Source organism: Heloderma suspectum, chromosome 3, assembly GCF_057233095.1.
Source record: "Heloderma suspectum isolate Gila_16-S chromosome 3, 16-S_ref, whole genome shotgun sequence".
NCBI classification, from domain to species: Eukaryota; Metazoa; Chordata; class Lepidosauria; order Squamata; family Helodermatidae; genus Heloderma; species Heloderma suspectum.
In genome coordinates this window covers 104967168-104985359 of record NC_139460.1, presented here as the reverse complement: position 1 = coordinate 104985359, position 18192 = coordinate 104967168, and the positions used below count along the sequence as shown (strand labels likewise).

The 18192-nt window shown below is 43.2% G+C and overlaps 1 protein-coding gene across 10 annotated transcripts in view; it reads left to right on the top strand.

Moving 5' to 3' along the window:
- The first annotated feature begins 976 nt into the window (after positions 1-976).
- The window catches only part of POLA1 (DNA polymerase alpha 1, catalytic subunit), a 312738-nt gene continuing 295522 nt past the window's right edge, over positions 977-18192 (top strand). For 9 of the 10 annotated variants that reach the window (XR_014789154.1, XR_014789153.1, XM_084843983.1 and 6 more), the window contains exons 1-5: positions 977-1118; positions 5711-5835; positions 6091-6187; positions 7031-7111; positions 17879-17994. Coding sequence is in view for 8 of the 10 variants with exons in the window: in XM_084843983.1 (XP_084700109.1) it covers positions 1067-1118; positions 5711-5835; positions 6091-6187; positions 7031-7111; positions 17879-17994 (471 nt within the window). In the remaining 2 variants the exon portion in view is untranslated. Of the gene's footprint in view, positions 1119-2931; positions 3796-5710; positions 5836-6090; positions 6188-7030; positions 7112-17878; positions 17995-18192 lie in introns of all 10 variants that reach the window. The other variant, XM_084843986.1, reaches the window with a different exon arrangement.

Here is an 18192-nt window from a genome sequence, read left to right as displayed (position 1 = left end):
GTACACCAGCAGCATCCCCAATCTGTCTCTATGGCCCAACAGCAGGTGCAGCCCCTCAAGGTCAGCTCCAAGGTGGAGTGGTCTCCTGGAGATGGGAATTCTATGACCCACAGCAACCCCACCCGCGCCCTCCAACCTATGTTGGTGCTGCACTGAGTACCCAGGTGGGCAGAGCTGAGTCAGGTCAACCCCACCCAGCTCACCCACCCAAATCTCAGTAATAAAGTTATAAAAATAATAATAAACAAAGTTGTGCGATAATCAATGCAATATAAAACCCACCTTGACTTAACTAAAACCCACACACCAGGGAAAAATAAATGGGGTAAAATTCCAAATGCACATTTAAGATTTACATTAAAAATATTCAGAACCATTCAAACACAACAGTAATGGTTAAGTCCATAAATGTCTAAGAATGGACGATAATATATGTACAAATCTAGTTGCCTGCTTTTAGCATTAGGGCAGGAGACAAGAAAATAGTCCAGCGGGTGGGGAAGGAAAGGAATCTGGAGTGGTAGAGGGGTGAAGTGAGGTGGCCCCAATACCATTTACAGCAGTCTTCCCCAACCTAGTGCCCCCCAGATGTGTTGGTACTACAACGCCCAGCATCCCCTCAGAAACCATGCTGGCAAAGGGATGCTGGGAGCTGTAGTCCAGTAACCCGAGGCCAGCAGGTTGAGGAAGGCTGATTTACAAATTCGCCTCTTCCAGCCCACTCCTTCGTTCCATAATCCCCCCCTTCCCCCGCCCGCATCGCTTTTCGCTGCATTCCGAACACACGAAACTACAAAGAAATGATGTGTGCCGCACCCGCGCGCACGCTTTCCCCCGCCCAGAAACCGCCCAGCCACTCCTTACTCTTCCTCTTCGACCCTGAAGCGGAATAGGCAGGACGGATATCGTTTCCGCGGCCTCTGATTGGCTGTGCTTCTGGCCGGGGCACCTGGGTCTCTTTTCTCGCGCCACTTTCAGGCGCTTTGGCGCGGGAGCGTGAAGTTGCGGGCCGGCTCGGAGGCTCGGCGGGCGGCTGCGGCGTTCTCGTTTACGCTCCGGCCGCGCCATGGATTTGGGCGAGCGCCCGCGCGACGGGGCTGGCGATGGTTGCCGTGGAGGTCAGGGAACGAGCGCGGGGCAGGGCGCCGTGCTGTGCGGCGAGGGGGAGGGCTGGCGGAAGGGGCCAAAGCGGGTGGCTCCTGGGAAAGCGAGGGAAGGAGGCGAGCGTGGAGTCGGGGGGCGGACGCTGAAGCGCGCAGAGGAGAGGCAGAGGGTTATTCGTCCTTGGGAAGCCCGTCGAATGGGGACCTGGGTTCAGCACCGCTATAAATAGGGATGGTGGCTCCGGGGCAAGCCTGTTACAGGCACCCTAAGCAGCCTGCTGCTAGTCCCGCAGTCTTTCTCCCCCGCCCCAGATCTCTTGAGTCGGGACTAATGGTTGTTTATTTAGGGCGCAATCTGATGCATGTTTAGATAGAAAGAAGCCCTATGACTCCCAGCGTTCCCCACCCAACCTCGTGCTGGCTGGGGAATGCTGGAAGTTGTAGGACCTTTTTTTTTCTCTTTCTTTTTTTTACTGTGTAAGCATGCACAGGATTGCACCCTTAGCGGATTCAAAACCTGTTTTTCTTCTGGAGACTCAGAGCGACTTGTTGTGCAATCCTACACATGTCTACTCAGAAGTAAGTCCCATTAATTTTAGTGAGGCGTACTCCCCGGTAAGCCTTAGCAATAAATCATGCAAATAAGGGGTTTCGAATGACAACCCATCCTCTAAATCTCTTCGTTTCTTTTCTCTTTGGTGCTCCCACTGTGGTGCAATCTTATACATGTTTGTATGAAAGTAAGTCCTGCAGGGTTCTGTGGTGTTTGCTGTCAGGTGCAAGGCTTGCAGCCTTAAATATATATATATTTTTCCTTCCCGTGACTCCTTTGCTTTCCTCTGACTGCTGACAAAGATTCAGATTCCAGGTCTAGCCACTTTTCATCAGAATGACTTGTATTTATTAGGAATAGCAAAGGCCATTAGAAACTCCCATCACTATCACTGATGGCTTCAGGGCAATTGCAGCATATGGATGAAAACTACATGTTACCTTAAATGCGCCCCAAATGCCCAGTGACTGGAGACAGCAGCCCATATAACATTGCTCTTTTAAGGTGCTGGTTGGGGGACTCGGTACAGTCAGGATAGTTGTTGAAGACTCTGACAGGTAGAGAGAACTAGGCTGATCAATCAGATCAGTTGGGTTAGTCATCCTCACTGGAGTCTTGTGAAGGAAGCATGAAATAAGAAAATGTTCCTTCTGCTCACTTCTCTCCAAGCCTACAGAGTTTCTGTCCTCTGTAGTTAAATAAGAAAAAAAGGGGGGTTGACTTGAAAAGGTTTTTATTTGGAGCGGGGAGGTGGGGCAGTGTCTGGATGCCACTTGTGTTAAATGCAACATGCAGTAACCAAAGTGGAAAATTGTTTTCCGCTTCTGAAAACGTGCATGGGTTATCAGAATAGTGAAGCCTTGCAACTAAGACCATCAGAGTGATTAAAGTTCCACTCCTATATATACACTTACCTGAGAGAAATCCCCATTGAACACAGTAGGATTTACTTCTGAGTAAGAGGATTCCGCTATAACTCACCCTCAAAAAATTACTAGCCTAGCTGTTTGCATATTAGCTATTGTAGTCATTTGTGGCACATTAATAGACACAAATGAAAGAAAACGAGGCTTAACTATTCTGCAGTTGCCAGTAGTTTTCTAAACTCATAACCTGGAGATGATCTTACCACAGACAATCAGGCCTGCAGTAGCATGTGTGTCATAGCTACCCCCAAAAAAATGCTTTAATTTTTTTTAAAGATAGCAGTAATACTTGGTTAGATGACATAAATATCTTGAGCCCTGATTCTCCCCCCCTTTTGAATATTTATAGAACAAAGAGTTGATGGAGGACATGATGGGAATTCAGGGAAGTATGTTAAATTATAATCTTTTTTTGTGTGGTGGGGAGATCAATACTAAAATGTATCACCAAATTAATATTAAGGAAACATTTTCTAGTACTTCTAACTAGCAACTGTTCTATAACTGTAATTGTTGAGTGGTCTACAATAGCCAAAAATGTCCTATTTTATCTTACAAATACTTTTATCTTATGAATACTCATCTGGTTAAAAGGCTTCACTTAAAAAAATAGACCTTTTTTAATGCCTACTAATTTTTAAGGGTATTTCAACAAAGTCCTAACCGTATGTACTCAAAGGGCCCATAGAGTTCAGTGGGATGTGCTCTTCAGTAAGCATACATAGAATTATACCTGTCTGAAAAGCGTTTTGGTTCTTAAAATTAGGAAAACTGAAGTGAATTGGGTTTAGATTTCTGCTTAAATAAATGACTGCATGAGAAAGGTAAGGATATCTTAATGTTGATCATTTGATCAGATTACTGAATTAGCAATGTACTTAAAGTAGTGCTAACAATATTTGGGAAATGTTTATTTAACCTGGAATAGGTGGGTGTCATAATCACTTGTCTGAGTAGGAAGCATTTCTAGCAAATGTTGAAAATGTTTTGCTGAACAGGTGGAAAAAAAAACAGGTGTTATAGAGGAGGGGTGGGGAATGTGTGTGCAGATCTTGTTAGACTGCAACTCTGATCAGCCCTAGCCAGCATAGCCAGTGGTGAGGGATGATAGGGCACAGGTCTCCACCCTTGGTATAGAGACTGTGTCTTGTCTATGTCCTTTTCTCCGCTGCTGGACAGGGTAACAAGATAAGGTTGCCTTCCTCATGCTATGGTGAGATGATGATACATTTTTGGTAGATGTAACTGAGGTAGTGGCATGAGAGGCTGCAGTGCAGTGGGGAATCGCCCAAAATCAAGTTGCACAAGTAGAACCTCTCAGTAAGTCTCCCCACTGCAGCATCCCATGTTGCATTCCAGGGTTTTAAATTCTGAGACTCCCCCAGTCCCCTGGAGACACTTTCATGGGGCACAGGGGCCTGCGTTGGGGAGGAGAGGCAGGAAAGCATGTTGTATGGGTAGCCACTGGCTCATATACAGTTTGGCTGCAGCCCGCTGCTTAAATCTGAAGAAATAAAAATGAAGGCAAAACAATGTATTCATTTTACCATGCCCAGAGAACATAAGAGAAATATTTTTTTTTGTATATATAGACATCTGAAAAAAGTTAATTAAAAATGTAAAACTGCCCACTTTGGCTGTTGTATATTTTTGTTATGTTAATTTTATGAAACAATGCATTTTAAGAAATTGAAAATATTTTGCAGAAAAATATAGCAGCAGTAAATCCTATGTAGAAATTTTTCTGCCCCACATTTTTGAAGCACCCACTTTCCTATGGTTGCTTTTAACTCAAGAAACATGTTGGGAGATCCAGTAAGGGATATCTTGTGTCACATCTAATTTAACCCTAGATCTCTTGAGTAGAGGTAATCAGTTTCTGTCTAGTAACAGTGCTTTGGGAATTTCTTCCTCCTTTTTTGTTTAGAATAAATATAGATTACATACCATTAAAAACTACTGTACTGTATCGTAGCTGTGGAATTTAGTATAAAACTCTCTTGTAAGTTGAATAGGTAGTTGTGCCCTTTCAAGTTCTTTTCCTCATCTCTGAAAATAACAGTTATCACTGTCACCTGTTGGCGAGATGATGAAATGAAGATATAAAGGAAAAAGTGACTCATTATTTTGATAGGTTCTGTGCAGAAAACTTATTGGTGAGTTGTAACTTATACCAATTGCACATTTAAAATTGGGCATGTGGAACCTCTGGACCTTGAGGCTCTCCCTGGTGTCATGCCTTCTTCCTTTTACCATGCCCCCTTCCCTTTGATTCTTCCTTTGCCCTTTTAAATTTTTCTCCGCCCCCCCGCCCTGCCCTGCTTTTCCAGAGCACTTCAGAGTTCTTCGAATTCTCTGGAGCTCTTCATCAATGCTTGGTATTTTCTGTGGGGCTTCAGAGACATTTGTCAGTGATCATTAGTTCCCACTGCCATAGGAGCTATTGGATTTCTGATTTTTCTGCCACTACAGCTGGTGCTTCTCACTCGTCCATGACTAACCATCCTTAGTACAGTTAAACACTCTTAATTATGTTTTTAATTACTATCTTATTTTTGGCTGAGGGCAGGAATTCAAAGTTTGAATTTCTGAAGTGCTGCTCTTGCTTATTTCTGAGTAGACATGCATTGGATTGGGTTTTAGGGTGCTATCTGAATGTACTTCTCATGCTTCTGCATAATGCAGTCATGCTTGGGTCTGAGGGGTTGGACATGTTTGGGGGTTGGACTCGTATTGAGCCCCTTCCAGCCCTTCTGTTCTATGAGTAGACATATATTGACTTAGATTTCTTTGCTTTGATTTTAGGATGCTATTCATGCTTTGGATGTAGACATGCATAAGTTACTTATTGAGGGGATTATGCTGTGCTTTTCTGAGTAGCAAGTGTTCTTGAGTTGAGGTTGCATGCTGGAAATGCTTTGCCTCCACCACTCCCCGACTTTTCTCAGTTTGGAATTTGGCTTTTCTGCTGAAAAAGGTTTCTTACCCTTGTTTAAAATTGTTATCTTTTATTGGTAATGGCATTTGATTACCATAGTATTGTGTTAATATTTCTGCATGTGCCTGTTTTGTGTTTATAGTTCTGCAGTCCACTTTTAACCTTTGTTAACAACTATTGTGCATTTCAGAAGCAACTGATTCTGCAAATCTTATGGCTTCACGTTCACGCCGTGAGAAAAAATCTAAAAAAGGGAGACAGGAAGCACTGGAACGTTTGAAAAAGGCAAAGGCTGGTGAGAAAATCAAATATGAGGTAACTAAAAGAATATTTCGGTTTTAGTTCTTTGTATTTTTAGCAGCTTGAGACTGTACCAGAGGGAAGTGGTTCTCCATGTTGTGCTGTATGTGAAGGCGAATTAAATCTACTGAATATAAATAGGCCTTCTGATGTTAAGAGTATCTACATCTAAATAGAAGTCCTGATAATGCCTGAATATGAGTGTTTTTGTATGTTCTCTGGTCCATTTAAAAAAGAGGTGCAGCTACAATGGTTATACTCTTGTTGCAGGTTGAGGAGTTCACAAGTGTTTATGATGAAATTGATGAAGAGCAATACTCTAAGATTGTCAGAGAGCGCCAAGATGATGATTGGATTGTGGATGACGGTTTGTGAAATGGATTAAATTTCTCATTCTTATCTCTGGGCTGATACTAAAACAGGTCTTCTGTTAGATTGCTGGTGATGTGGTTTAGGGAAACTTCGCTATTTGCAAAATTAAACAGACATTCCATAGAGTTTGTCTAATCCACATGTGAGCAACCCATGGGCTGCATGTGGTCCTCAATGGGGGAGGGGGTCTCCCCTGTGGCCCACCTAGTGTCTACCAATCTCTCCATGCCACTACTGCTGCTGAATTTTTCTGCTCCCTCCTTGGGCTGGGAAAGCTTTCTTTTCCTGATCCAGCTTGCTGTACTCCGTATTTCTCTCTGAATTAAACCATGGAGTTTAATGGGCTACAATTGGAAAATATGCTCTAATCCTCCATGCTCTGAGGCTTCTCTCAAGGATCTGAGAGAGAAACCATGAACTAAGTTGGTCTAGAGCATCTTCACCTCCTCTCTGGGAGAACAAACTGCGAGGAGAGTTTAACCTGTAAAAAAAGTACAGGGAGAATCTGTGAGTGAGAGAGAGAGGAGGGAAGAGGATCCTAAACCTTGCCCATTGTTAGCTCAGGCTCTGCCAACTGCCGTCTCTGACTATGCCCACTGCCAACATATGGCCCTTGGGACAAAAAGGTTGCCTATCCTAGTCTAATCTCTTGTGTGCATATAAAGGAGCTTATTAGATGAAGGCTAATAAATAAATGTCACTAGGAATAATAGTGTTTTAAGACTTCCTTTCTGAATTGAAGAGATAGTGGCAATTGGCTAACCTTCCCATTCTATGTTTCTCTGCTAAATTAAAATGTAGCTGCCTGGTTGTAAAGTGTGACTCCTTTTCTTTACAGATGGGGTTGGTTATGTAGAAGATGGCAGGGAGATTTTCGATGAAGATTTAGAAGATGATGCACTTGATTCTGACAAGAAAAGTGAGTAACGGTTTTTTCAGCAACTTTCCTGAAGTTTTAAAAGGGAATGCATAAAATTAGACTGAAACATAGACATAGTAATTCTTTGAAAAGTGACACATTTTTATATTGTGGATGTAAGAAGTGGAATTTCACAGAGATTGCTGGGAGCATACGTTTTTGTATTTTGTCCTGTTCATAGATAGCATCGGTTCTTATGTTGACTTATAATCTGCCTGGCATTAGCTCATCTTCTAGTAATTGGGTGGCTTCAGTTTTGCCAGTGTAATAAAGTTTGGAGAGCTGCTGTGACAAATTGGCATCATTCAGACATTTTTTTCTTAATAATTCTTTATTAGTTTTTAGTTTCATATCACAAAAGAACAATATATCAAGAAATCAACAGGGACTGCTAGTCCGTGTCTTTGTGCTGATTAAACATGAATAAACATTCCCAAATCCTGGACATTGTTACATGAATTTTCATTTATTTTTCTTACAGTCCTTTTTTCCTACCGACCCTCCCTCCCCAAACCCTCCAGTAACCCCTACCACCTGAGTGATCTCACCTTAGGACCAACTCAGGAAAAGCAAAAACAAAACACCCCAGACAGAAAATAATATTCAAATGAAAGCAAAAGGAGAAAATAACTTAATAGTTAATCAAACACTTCCACATATCAGGAGCCCTCTGTTCTCTTTCAACAGGTGTTTAAACAACATTAATTCATGGGAGGCCAAAGATGACATGGCCTCACACCATGCTTCAATCCTGGGTGGGTGTTTCGCCTTCCACACCTGGAGCACCAGTCTTAGCCACAAGAGTCACCCTTAACACCCGGTCCATTAGCGGTGTGTCACTGTTCCATACTGATGGCCTGTGTCCTAACACCACTGTATGGCCTAGTATGTCAAAATCTAATTGAGGAGTGAATTTGATCCTTTCAATCACATACCTCCAGAATGGATCCAGCACTAGACAACTCCAGAGCATGTGCATTCGAGTCCCTTTCCCTTTCTGACATCTCCAAAGAAGGGAAGAGTCACTTAAATTATTGTAGTACAGTCATTCAGGTGTCCAGAAGGCTCTTAGAATAGTTTTTTTGTTGGATTAATCTTAATCTCAGATCTCGGGTGCTTTTTTAATTAATGCTCTTAGGGCTTGCCAAACTGAGTCTGAAAGTTGACACTCATAGCCAAGTTCGGTGTTCTACACTTCCCTAATATGAGAAAGATTAAACCTCTGGAGTTTTTTTTAACTTGGTAAATACCATTAGTGTTTGCTTATGACGAGAGGACACTGACTGGAGGACTGTCCATGGTGATGGGAATTCCGACGCTGAGAAGGCAACGGGACCAGATTTAGCTCTGAGAGCATGTTGCAATTGTAGTAGCTGCCTCCTAGCTATGGGTGGGAGGGGAGCTGTCATCAATAGATTCTCAAAATTTACAAAATTTTGGTGCTCATCTATCAACTGGTTTAACGAAAAAATGCCCGCTGCAAGCCAATGTCTCCAGCATATTTGTCTACCCCCTACAACTATGTTGGGATTATTCCAAAGCGTGAGGCCTGCATGAGAGCGAGGGTCAAATTTCAGTGACAGTCCCAGTTGCGCCCAAATCTTCCTTGCCTCTGCGATGGTGTGGAGTCGGCGATGACCAGGGCACACATAGAACAGGCCCAATGCCTGTAGCGCAGGCATGGGTTCCAAAGCTTGCCCCTTCACTACCACCCTGACGGGGGTTTCTGATCCTTTTGGTTCAGAGCAGTGCGATGCCTGTGTTAAAATATGGGCAGTGTGGTAGGTGCCCAGGTCTGGCAGACCAAAGCCTCCCTCCTGCACTGAGAGTCTCATTTTTACAATAGAGAATCTGGACTTTTTCCCTTCCCATAAGAACATTCTAAATGATTTATCCACAAGATTAAAATAAGTTTTAGAGGGGATTCCCCGTAGCATGTAAATCAGCCTGGAGAGGATATTCATTTTAACGGTATTCACTGTGGCCCACAAACTTAATCCGAGTCCCTGCTACCATTCAGTGTACAGTTTATGTGCTGTGTTAGGGGATCTAAGTTATATGGGATTAAATTATTTAATAGTTTAGGGATGGAGAGACTGAAATACTTGAAATAATCTTCACTAAGTTTAAATCCCCATTCTGAATAAACCATCTTGCTATGTGGGGTTCCTAGGAGCATAACCTCTGATTTCTTCCAGTTCACCCTGTAACCTGAGGCTTTGCTATATTGGTTTAGTGTGGTAATTAACTTAGGGACTCTGAAGTGTTGGAAAGGGACACTAGGGCACTGTCCGCATACGATAATATCTTTTGTTTAGTGTCACCCAGTCTAATCCCTGTAATTTCTGGGTCCACTCTCAGTGCACAGGCCAGTGGTTCTAATGACAAATCAAAGAGTAAGGGGGACACTAGGCAGCCCTGGCACATCCCTGTTTCTATGGGTAAAGGTTTAGAAATCAAGCCATTGGTTAACACAGGTGGGTGAGCAATATAGAATATTAATCCAATTTATAAACTCAGGGGGAAATTGTAAGGCTTCTAATGTTTTAATAAGGAAGTCCCAGGAGACCTGGTCAAAGGCTTTCTCAGTGCCTATAGCGATTAGGGCACTTGGTGGTGTGTCCGGTGGGGTAGAGGAAATCAGGTCTATAACTGTTCTGATATTATCTGCTCTCTGTTTGTGTCTAATGAACCCTGTTTGATTAATGTGTATTAGAATTCTAATAATGCCCTGCACCCTCTCCACCAGTATGGCTGTTAGGATTTTTAGGTCTACATTAATGAGGGAAATAGGGCTATAGTTATTGACCAGTGTTGGGTCCCTGCCCCCCTTAGTGAGGACAGAGATCACTGCCCCATACTGAGAGTCTGCCTCAGCAAAGGAGGTTCTGTATGTGTCCCACAGTCAGGGAGGTCAGTGTGTCTCCCATGGCTGTATACCACTCCACTGGAAATCCATCCGGGCCCGGTGCTTTACCTGTTTGTGTCATGTGCATCTCTTGGTGAACTTCCTCTAAAGATATTGGTGCCTGCAGAAGTTCCTGTTCAGCCTGAGTCAGGGTGGGGAGGTTAAGGGAGTTCAGGAAGGCACCTGGATCTGCTGTAGTACTTGCTCCTTCTTTCCTATATAGGTTTTGATAATCCTCATAGAAGGCATCATTTATTTTTTCTGGATCCATGGTATGAGAACCGTCGGGTAACCTGATACTTGGGATTGCCTTCCATGAAGTGTTTAGCTTCAGTTTGTAGGCTAGGAGTTGTAGGCTTTCCTACCTTGTCTTCCAGTTCCCAAAATGCTTGCTTAGTGCATTGCATTAAAAGCCCTGCTTTTAGGGCGTAGAGCTTGTTAATTTCAAATTGGGTAAGTTGATGTTCTTTAGCCCTTTTAGTGTAGGGCTAGTGTATATGTTGTACTTAGCGTATATGCAAAGGCAATAATTCTGCCTCTAATATAGGCCTTGTATGTATCCCATCCCCCTTCATGGATCACTGCCTTGTTGTGGCGAAGGGGCTTGCGTAACTCAGTGAAGCCATAAGCTATGCTGTGCAGGGCCACCCAAGACGGACAGGTCATGGCGGAGAGTTCTGACAAAATGTGGTCCACTGGAGAAGGAAATGGCAACCCACTCCAGTATTCTTGCCAACAAAACCCCATGGAACGTATCACAAGGCTAAAAGAGATGACGCCGGAAGATGAGCCCCTCAGGTCGGACGTTTTGTCCAATATACTACTGGGGAAGAGCAGAGGGTATTTCCAAGTAGCGCCAGAAAGAGTGAAGCGGCTGGGCCAAAGCCGAAAGGACACTCCGCTGTGGGTGTGTCTGGTGGTGAAAAGAAAATCCGATGCTGTAAAGAACAATATTGTTTAGGAACCTGGAATGTAAGATCATTTAATCAAGGCAAGCTGGAGGTGGTCAAACATGAGATGGCAAGATTGAACATCGACATCTTGGGAATCAGCGAACTAAAATGGACAAGTGTGGGCGAATTTAATTCAGGTGACCATTATATCTACTACTGTGGGCAAGAATCCCTTAGAAGACATGGAGTAGCAGTCATAGTCAACAAAAGGGTGGGAAAAGCAGTACTGGCGTACAATCTCAAAAACGATAGAATGATCTCAGTATGAATCCAAGGCAAACCATTCAACATCACAGTAATTCAAGTCTATGCCCCAACCACTGAGGCCGAAGAAGCTGGGGTTGATCAGTTCTATGAAGACCTACAACACCTTATAGAACTCACACCAAAAAAAGATGTCCTTTTCATCATAGGGGATTGGAATGCTAAAGTAGGAAGTCAAGAAATCACCGGGATGACAGGCAAGCATGGCCTTGGTGTACAAAATGAAGCAGGACAAAGGCTAATAGAGTTTTGCCAAGAGAACACGCTGATCATAGCAAACACTCTTTTCAAACAGCACAAGAGGCGACTCTACACATGGACATCACCAGATGGTCAATATCGAAATCAGATTGATTATGTCCTTTGCAGCCAAAGATGGAGAAGCTCTATACAGTCAGTAAAAACAAGACCTGGAGCTGACTGTGGCTCAGATCATGAGCTGCTTCTTGCAAAATTTCGGCTTAAATTGAAGAACGTAGGGAAAACCACTAAACCATTCAGGTATAACCTAAATCATATCCCTTACGAATATACAGTGGAGGTGAGGAATAGATTTCAGGGATTACAGCTGATAGACAGTGTGCCTGAGGAACTATGGACGGAGGTCCGTAACATTGTTCAGGAGGCAGCAATGAAATCCATCCCAAAGAAAAAGAAATGCAAGAAAGCCAAGTGGCTGTCAGATGAGGCTTTACAAGTAGCTGAGGGAAGAAGGGAAGCGAAAAGCAAGGGAGAAAGGGGAAGATATATCCAACTGAATGCAGATTTCCAGGGAATAGCGAGGAGAGACAAGAAGGCCTTTTAAAATGAACAATGCAAAGAAATCGAAGGAAACAACAGAATGGGAAAGACTAGAGATCTCTTCAACAAAATCGGAGCTATCAAGGGAACGTTTTGTGCAAAGCCGGGCATGATCAAGGACCAAGAATGCAGGGACCTAACAGAAGCAGATGAGATTAAGAAGAGGTGGAAAGAATACACAGAAGAACTATACAGGAAAGATCTGAATGTCTCTGATAGCCATGATTGTGCGGTCGCTGAACTTGAGCCGGACATCCTAGAGAGTGAAGTCAAGTGGGCCTTAGGAAACTTACTAACAACAAAGCTAGTGGACATGACAGTATTCCAGCTGAGCTATTTAAAATCCTAAAAGATGATGCTGTTAAAGTGCTGCACTCAATATGCCAACACATTTGGAACACTCAACAGTGGCCACAAGACTGGAAAAGGTCAGTTTACATTCCAATTCCAAAGAAGGGCAATGCCAAAGAGTGTTCAAACTACCGTACAATTGCGCTCATTTCACATGCCAGCAAGGTGATGCTCAAAATCCTACAAGCTAGGCTTCAGCAGTATGTGAACCGAGAACTACCGGAAGTACAAGCTGGGTTTCGAAGAGGCAGAGGAACTAGAGATCAAATCGCCAACTTTCGCTGGATCGTGGAGAAAGCAAGAGAATTCCAGAAAAACGTCTATTTCTGCTTCATTGACTATGCTAAAGCCTTTGATTGTGTGGATCACAACAAACTCTGGCAAATTCTGAAAGAGATGGGAGTACCAGACCACCTTACCTGTCTCCTGAGAAACCTGTACAAGGGACAAGAAGCAACAGTAAGAACCAGACATGGAACAACCGATTGGTTCAAAATTGGGAAAGGAGTACGACAAGGCTGCATATTGTCGCCCTGCTTATTTAACTTATATGCAGAGTACATCATGAGAAACGCCAGGTTGGATGAATCACACGTCGGAATTAAGATTGCCGGGAGAATTATCAACAACCTCAGAGATGTAGACGATACCACCCTAATGGCAAAAAGTGAAGAGGATCTCAAGAGCCTCTTGTTGAGGGTGAAAGAGGAGAGTGCAAAAGCTGGTTTGAAACTCAACATTAAAAAAACTAAGATCATGGCATCTGGCCCCATCACTTCCTGGCATATAGAAGGGGAAGAAATGGAAGCAGTGACAGATTTTATTTCCTTGGGCTCCAAGATCACCGCAGACGGTGACTGTAGCCATGAAATTAAAAGATGCTTGCTCCTTGGGAGGACAGCTATGGCAGACCTAGAGAGCATAGTAAGAAGCAGAGACATCACCTTGCCGACAAAGGTCCGTCTAATCAAAGCTATGGTTTTCCCAGTAGTAATGTATGGCTGTGAGAGCTGGACTATAAGGAAGGCTGAGCGCCGAAGAATTAATGCTTTCGAGCTGTGGTGCTGGAGAAGACTCTTACGAGTCCCCTGGACTGCAAGGAGGTCAAATCAGTCCATCCTAAAGGAAATGAACCCTGAGTGCTCATTGGAAGGACAGATACTGAAGCTGAAATATTTTGGCCACCTAATGCGAAGAGAAAACTCTCTGGAAAAGACCCTGATGCTGGGAAAGATTGAAGACAAAAGGAGAAGGGGACGGCAGAGGATGAGATGGCTAGATAGCATCACCGATGCAATGAATATGGACTTGCGCATGCTCCGGGAGAGAGCGCAGGACAGGAAGACCTGGTGTGCTATGGTCCATGAGGTCACGAAGAGTCGGACACGACTGAACGACTGAGCAACAACAACATGTATCCCAGCGAGTTAGTTGGGATGAGACTGATCCCTGATTTAACTGTAAAAAATCCTCTGTTTCCTCTTTTATCTGTTGTATAAAAAGTGGGTCAGGAGTAAAAACGTATTTAGCCTCCATGAGCAGTTGAGGGGAGAGGAATGTTTAAGTTGCAGTGACAACGTTACCGGTGCATGTTCTGAGATAATGATGCTATCTATTTTTACCTCCCTTTGTGCCAAACAACAAAAAATAATCTAGTCTGGAGAAACTATGATGTGCTCCTGAAAAAAGGGTATATTCACTGTTTAAAGGATGGCTAAGTATCCAAGGGTCGATTAGTTTCAAATCATGCATATAATCCAATAGAGCTGCTCTGATGCCTGTGTGTGGTTTAGTTGGCAGAGGGGTATTTCTATCTAATAAAGGGTCTAGAACTTTATTAAAAAACTTGCCCTATAGAATATTTTGGGGGGACATAGCAAGTATCTTATTAACACATTTCCTCAGTGTCTGTACCGAATCAACTTGTGAGCCATATACATTTTCCAGAATTATGGATTGCCCTTCTATACTTGCATCTAGGAATAAATATTGGCCCATTGGGTCTGCTACAATTTGATTGATTTATATGTTCATGTTTTTTTGGATTGGTATTGCCACCTCTCTCACCCTTTTTGAGGAACCAGCTGCATACGCTTCCCCCACCAACATGGACTGGAGCCTATGTGCATCTGAGGGGAGTAGGTGGGTTTCCTTCAGAAACGCTATGTCTGCATGGAGCTTCCTTAACCTTAACAACACCTGTTTACAGTTTATGAGGGGAACCCAGACTGCTGACATTCCATGTTGTCACTTTAAACAATTGAGATGTGTAAGGGTGTGAAAATCAGACAAAATAACTTGCCCATTGCACTGGAGCTAGGTGACAGCTGGTCCCTTGGGGGAGCAAAGTCAGAGAGGCCTTGAAGCCAATGTAAATCATTTTCTGTGACCAGGAACAGGTGACTCTGATCTAAATATAGGGTGCACAGATGGGAGGCACAACCACAGGTCAGATGTTTCATTGCCTTCATGACTGCATGTTGAGAGTGGCTTTCTGCAGGGAGCCATTTGGCTCCATATGTGGAGTGGAAAGAAAATGTAAATAGGTTGACACGTACATAATGATAAAAGAAAATTTTCAACAAACCGCTATGCCTTAACAAGGCATAACACAAAATCCCCAAGTACAAATATATCAATGGAACAAATTCCATGCTGTACTCTTCCCCCCCCTTGTAAGACCAGTAACTTCCAGGCTTTCCAGGTGCGAAAAGGAAGTCAACCCCCCTTTGCTCCCTCCCCCGCACTATTGCAGAGTTCAAATGTCTCAGCTCTATAAACCTCCTGCTGATCATAGAAACCCTATGTTTAGCAAGCTAACTCCCTTGTATATAATTTTACAGATATACCCAAGCCCATGGAAAGGAGAAATAAATAAATAAATAAATAAATAAAGTAACTCCCCTGCTTCTCTGGGATAGGTCACCAAGAGCCCCTCACTCCCTGATGTTCAATAGACTATTGGTTGGTAAGGGAAAGGGGGAAAAAACCCAGTAAAAATTGCTCGTTTTCAGTTCCAATTTACCCTCAACTATGAGGCTGAGTACTGCTCTGAAAGTCTTGCTTTGGGAGATGCCCAGAGTACTCAACAAGAGGAGCCATATGAGTATGTTCCCTTCCCTCAAAGTCATGAAAGATATTGAATGCACGTGTTCATCATTCCTTTCCCCCTTCTCTTCTTTCTCTTCTTTTTTCCTTTTTTCTCTTCTTTCCTTTTTTCTCTTCTTTCCTTTTTTCCGCCTTTCCCCCCTTCCCCCCCATCTCTCTCTTTCTCTTCCTCTCCTCCTTTCCTCTTTCTCTACTACTGTTAAGTACTGGGTTTTATCTTGTGCTGAAGTGTGGGACGGGGAGGGGGGAGGTATTTTTCAAGTATGTCCCCTTCGTGTGGAGTTTTCTCCGGGGGTGGAGTGGGATCCCCTGTCCTTCAAGGCCTTACCCCCTTATGGTCTGTTGTTGCTCTGTACTGCTAGGGATCCCGTTTTAGCCAGGCTGTTTCTAAGGTGGCTGCGGGGCTGCTGTACTTACCTGTTTATGCCCAATGGCTGTTGATTCAGGACTGCTGCACCTTAGGGGTAGGAGGTATGCTAGAAGGATCTCTCTGATTTTTCCTTTGCTTCTGGAGTGCAGATGGTGGGCCCCAGAGGTTGGATATGGCAAGGCCTTGCTGCAGTGGAAGTTGTCGGGCCTAGAGGCCTGCTGTACTATTTTTCTCCCTGGACTGTTCCCAGTCTCTGTGGAGGTGCTCTTAGCCAAATGAGTCCCAAAATTGTCCTCTCACTGTGTTCAGGGGGTCTTAGGGATCATGCGTGGGTGTTGTGTGGGATAGATGCAGCCCAAGAGAGACAGGATTGTGCTGGATTGTCAGGCGTGGGTGGGAACAGCTGTGGTTTGATTCTTAGTGCTGCGCCATCTTTGCCGGAAGTCTGGCTTCATTCGGACACAACATAAAGCCGCAGTTTAACGTTACAAGATCGAGCTGCAGTGAGCCTTGGGCTTTGCCCCTTTCCAGCTCATTCATGAGTAGAGATCGTAAACATCTGCTTCTGTTTTAGAGTAACCAAAGTTCAGTGTGTTTGCGAGGTTATTTTCTTTTTATCATTTCAAGAATAATTGGACATATTTACTAGGGCTGGACTGAATGTGCAGGAGCAAAATTTTTAGCGTGAAAAAGAGGCTTTTGTGGGGAGGAGGAATCGTTCTCAAAAACTACCAAAAATTTACTTTTTATGTGGTGGTGCACTCTATGTGGAGGTGTTTGCGCCTCTAAATGGCAGCATACTATTGTAAACTAGATTGTATTGTAAATTGATTGAAATAGAACAAGTAAGCCAGGTGTTCTAATGTTTAATGATAATTTAGAGTGTATTCAACAAAGACGACTATGTTGGCTCTTTTAAAATAAGCCTTTGTGGAGACTACTCAGTGTATGCATTGGAGATTGTGTTGTAAGCTATTATATAAACAGTCTTTAATATGCTGCTGCACGCGATCCCTCTGTATAAGCTTGTGATGGTATGTATGGTGGTTTTCTGTAGGGAGCTGCTGCATGCTCCCAGCTTCCCATGTAGAGCAATCTCTAGGTGGTTTGGTCTTTACCTAATATTTAAGACTTCTAGGGCTGCAATCTTATACTACTTACCTGGGAGTAAACCCCATTGAACTCAGTGTGACTTGCTTCTGAGTAGACATTATAAGATTGCACTGAAGGTGACTTTTCAGCTGGAGCTGCTAAGATGTCTTGAAAGTGACTGCTGTGCAGCTACTTCCTTGTCTAATCTAGCCATTAGTGGAAATAAACCATCATCTTAAATATTGAACTGCATCTGCCATTATTAATAGTGTTATTAACAGACATAATGCAAAACCAGAGTTTTGCATTACAAGAACAAGTCTAGCCTCCCCTCAGATTTGTGGCTGTAAGGAGGAGTTCAGGAGATCATCTATAACACTTCTGTTTTAGATTAACTGCAGCTTGCTGTGTCACCCAAACCTGGAAAAAGCGTGGTTACCACTAACTATGATTAGTGGTAACAAACGAACTTACTTTAGGAAGTTTTCACTAACCATAGTTAAGATTAACCACAGTTTATATTTATGATGTTTTATGTAAACTGTGGTTAATCTAAAATGGAAGTGAAAGCTTCCAAACTGTGGTTTGGAAGGAGCATACATGCCAAGGAGAGGCTAGGCTTCTGTTACACAGCCATGGGGCTTTTCACATGTCACAACAGCATTTGGCAGCAAATAGTGGGTTAATTAACCCATGATTTTCAGGGACATGCTCTGCATGTGAGCTACTTCCAATTTTCAGAAACAACCTACAAACTCTCCATTTGTCTGAGCCTGGACGCTTTGGGTTGTTTGTGGGCTAACAACCAACAATTTGCTGCTCAATGCCACTGTGATGTGCGAACCAGGTCATTGACTTTGAGTGAAGCTACCCCATAAATAGATTTTTGATAAGGTCCTTCTGATATATTATTTTGGTAGGAAGAAGAGATGCAACTTCCACAAATGACAAGAAAAATGTGAAAAAGGCTATGGTATCAAAACCAAACACTATTAAATCTATGTTTATGGCCAGTACTGGGAAGAAAAACGCTGACGTAAGTTATGTTATATAAAATTGTCTACTGAATTTAGATAAATTGCTATTTTTTTATACTCCACCTTCAGTCTTGTCTGCTGCTTCTCTTTACTTTTCTGAAAAAGACTGCTTAGGTTGCATTGGAAAAGTTGATTTTGTTGATCTCTTAAGAGCTTTTTTTCTAAAGCTGACTGAACACAAATACCTCATTTTACAG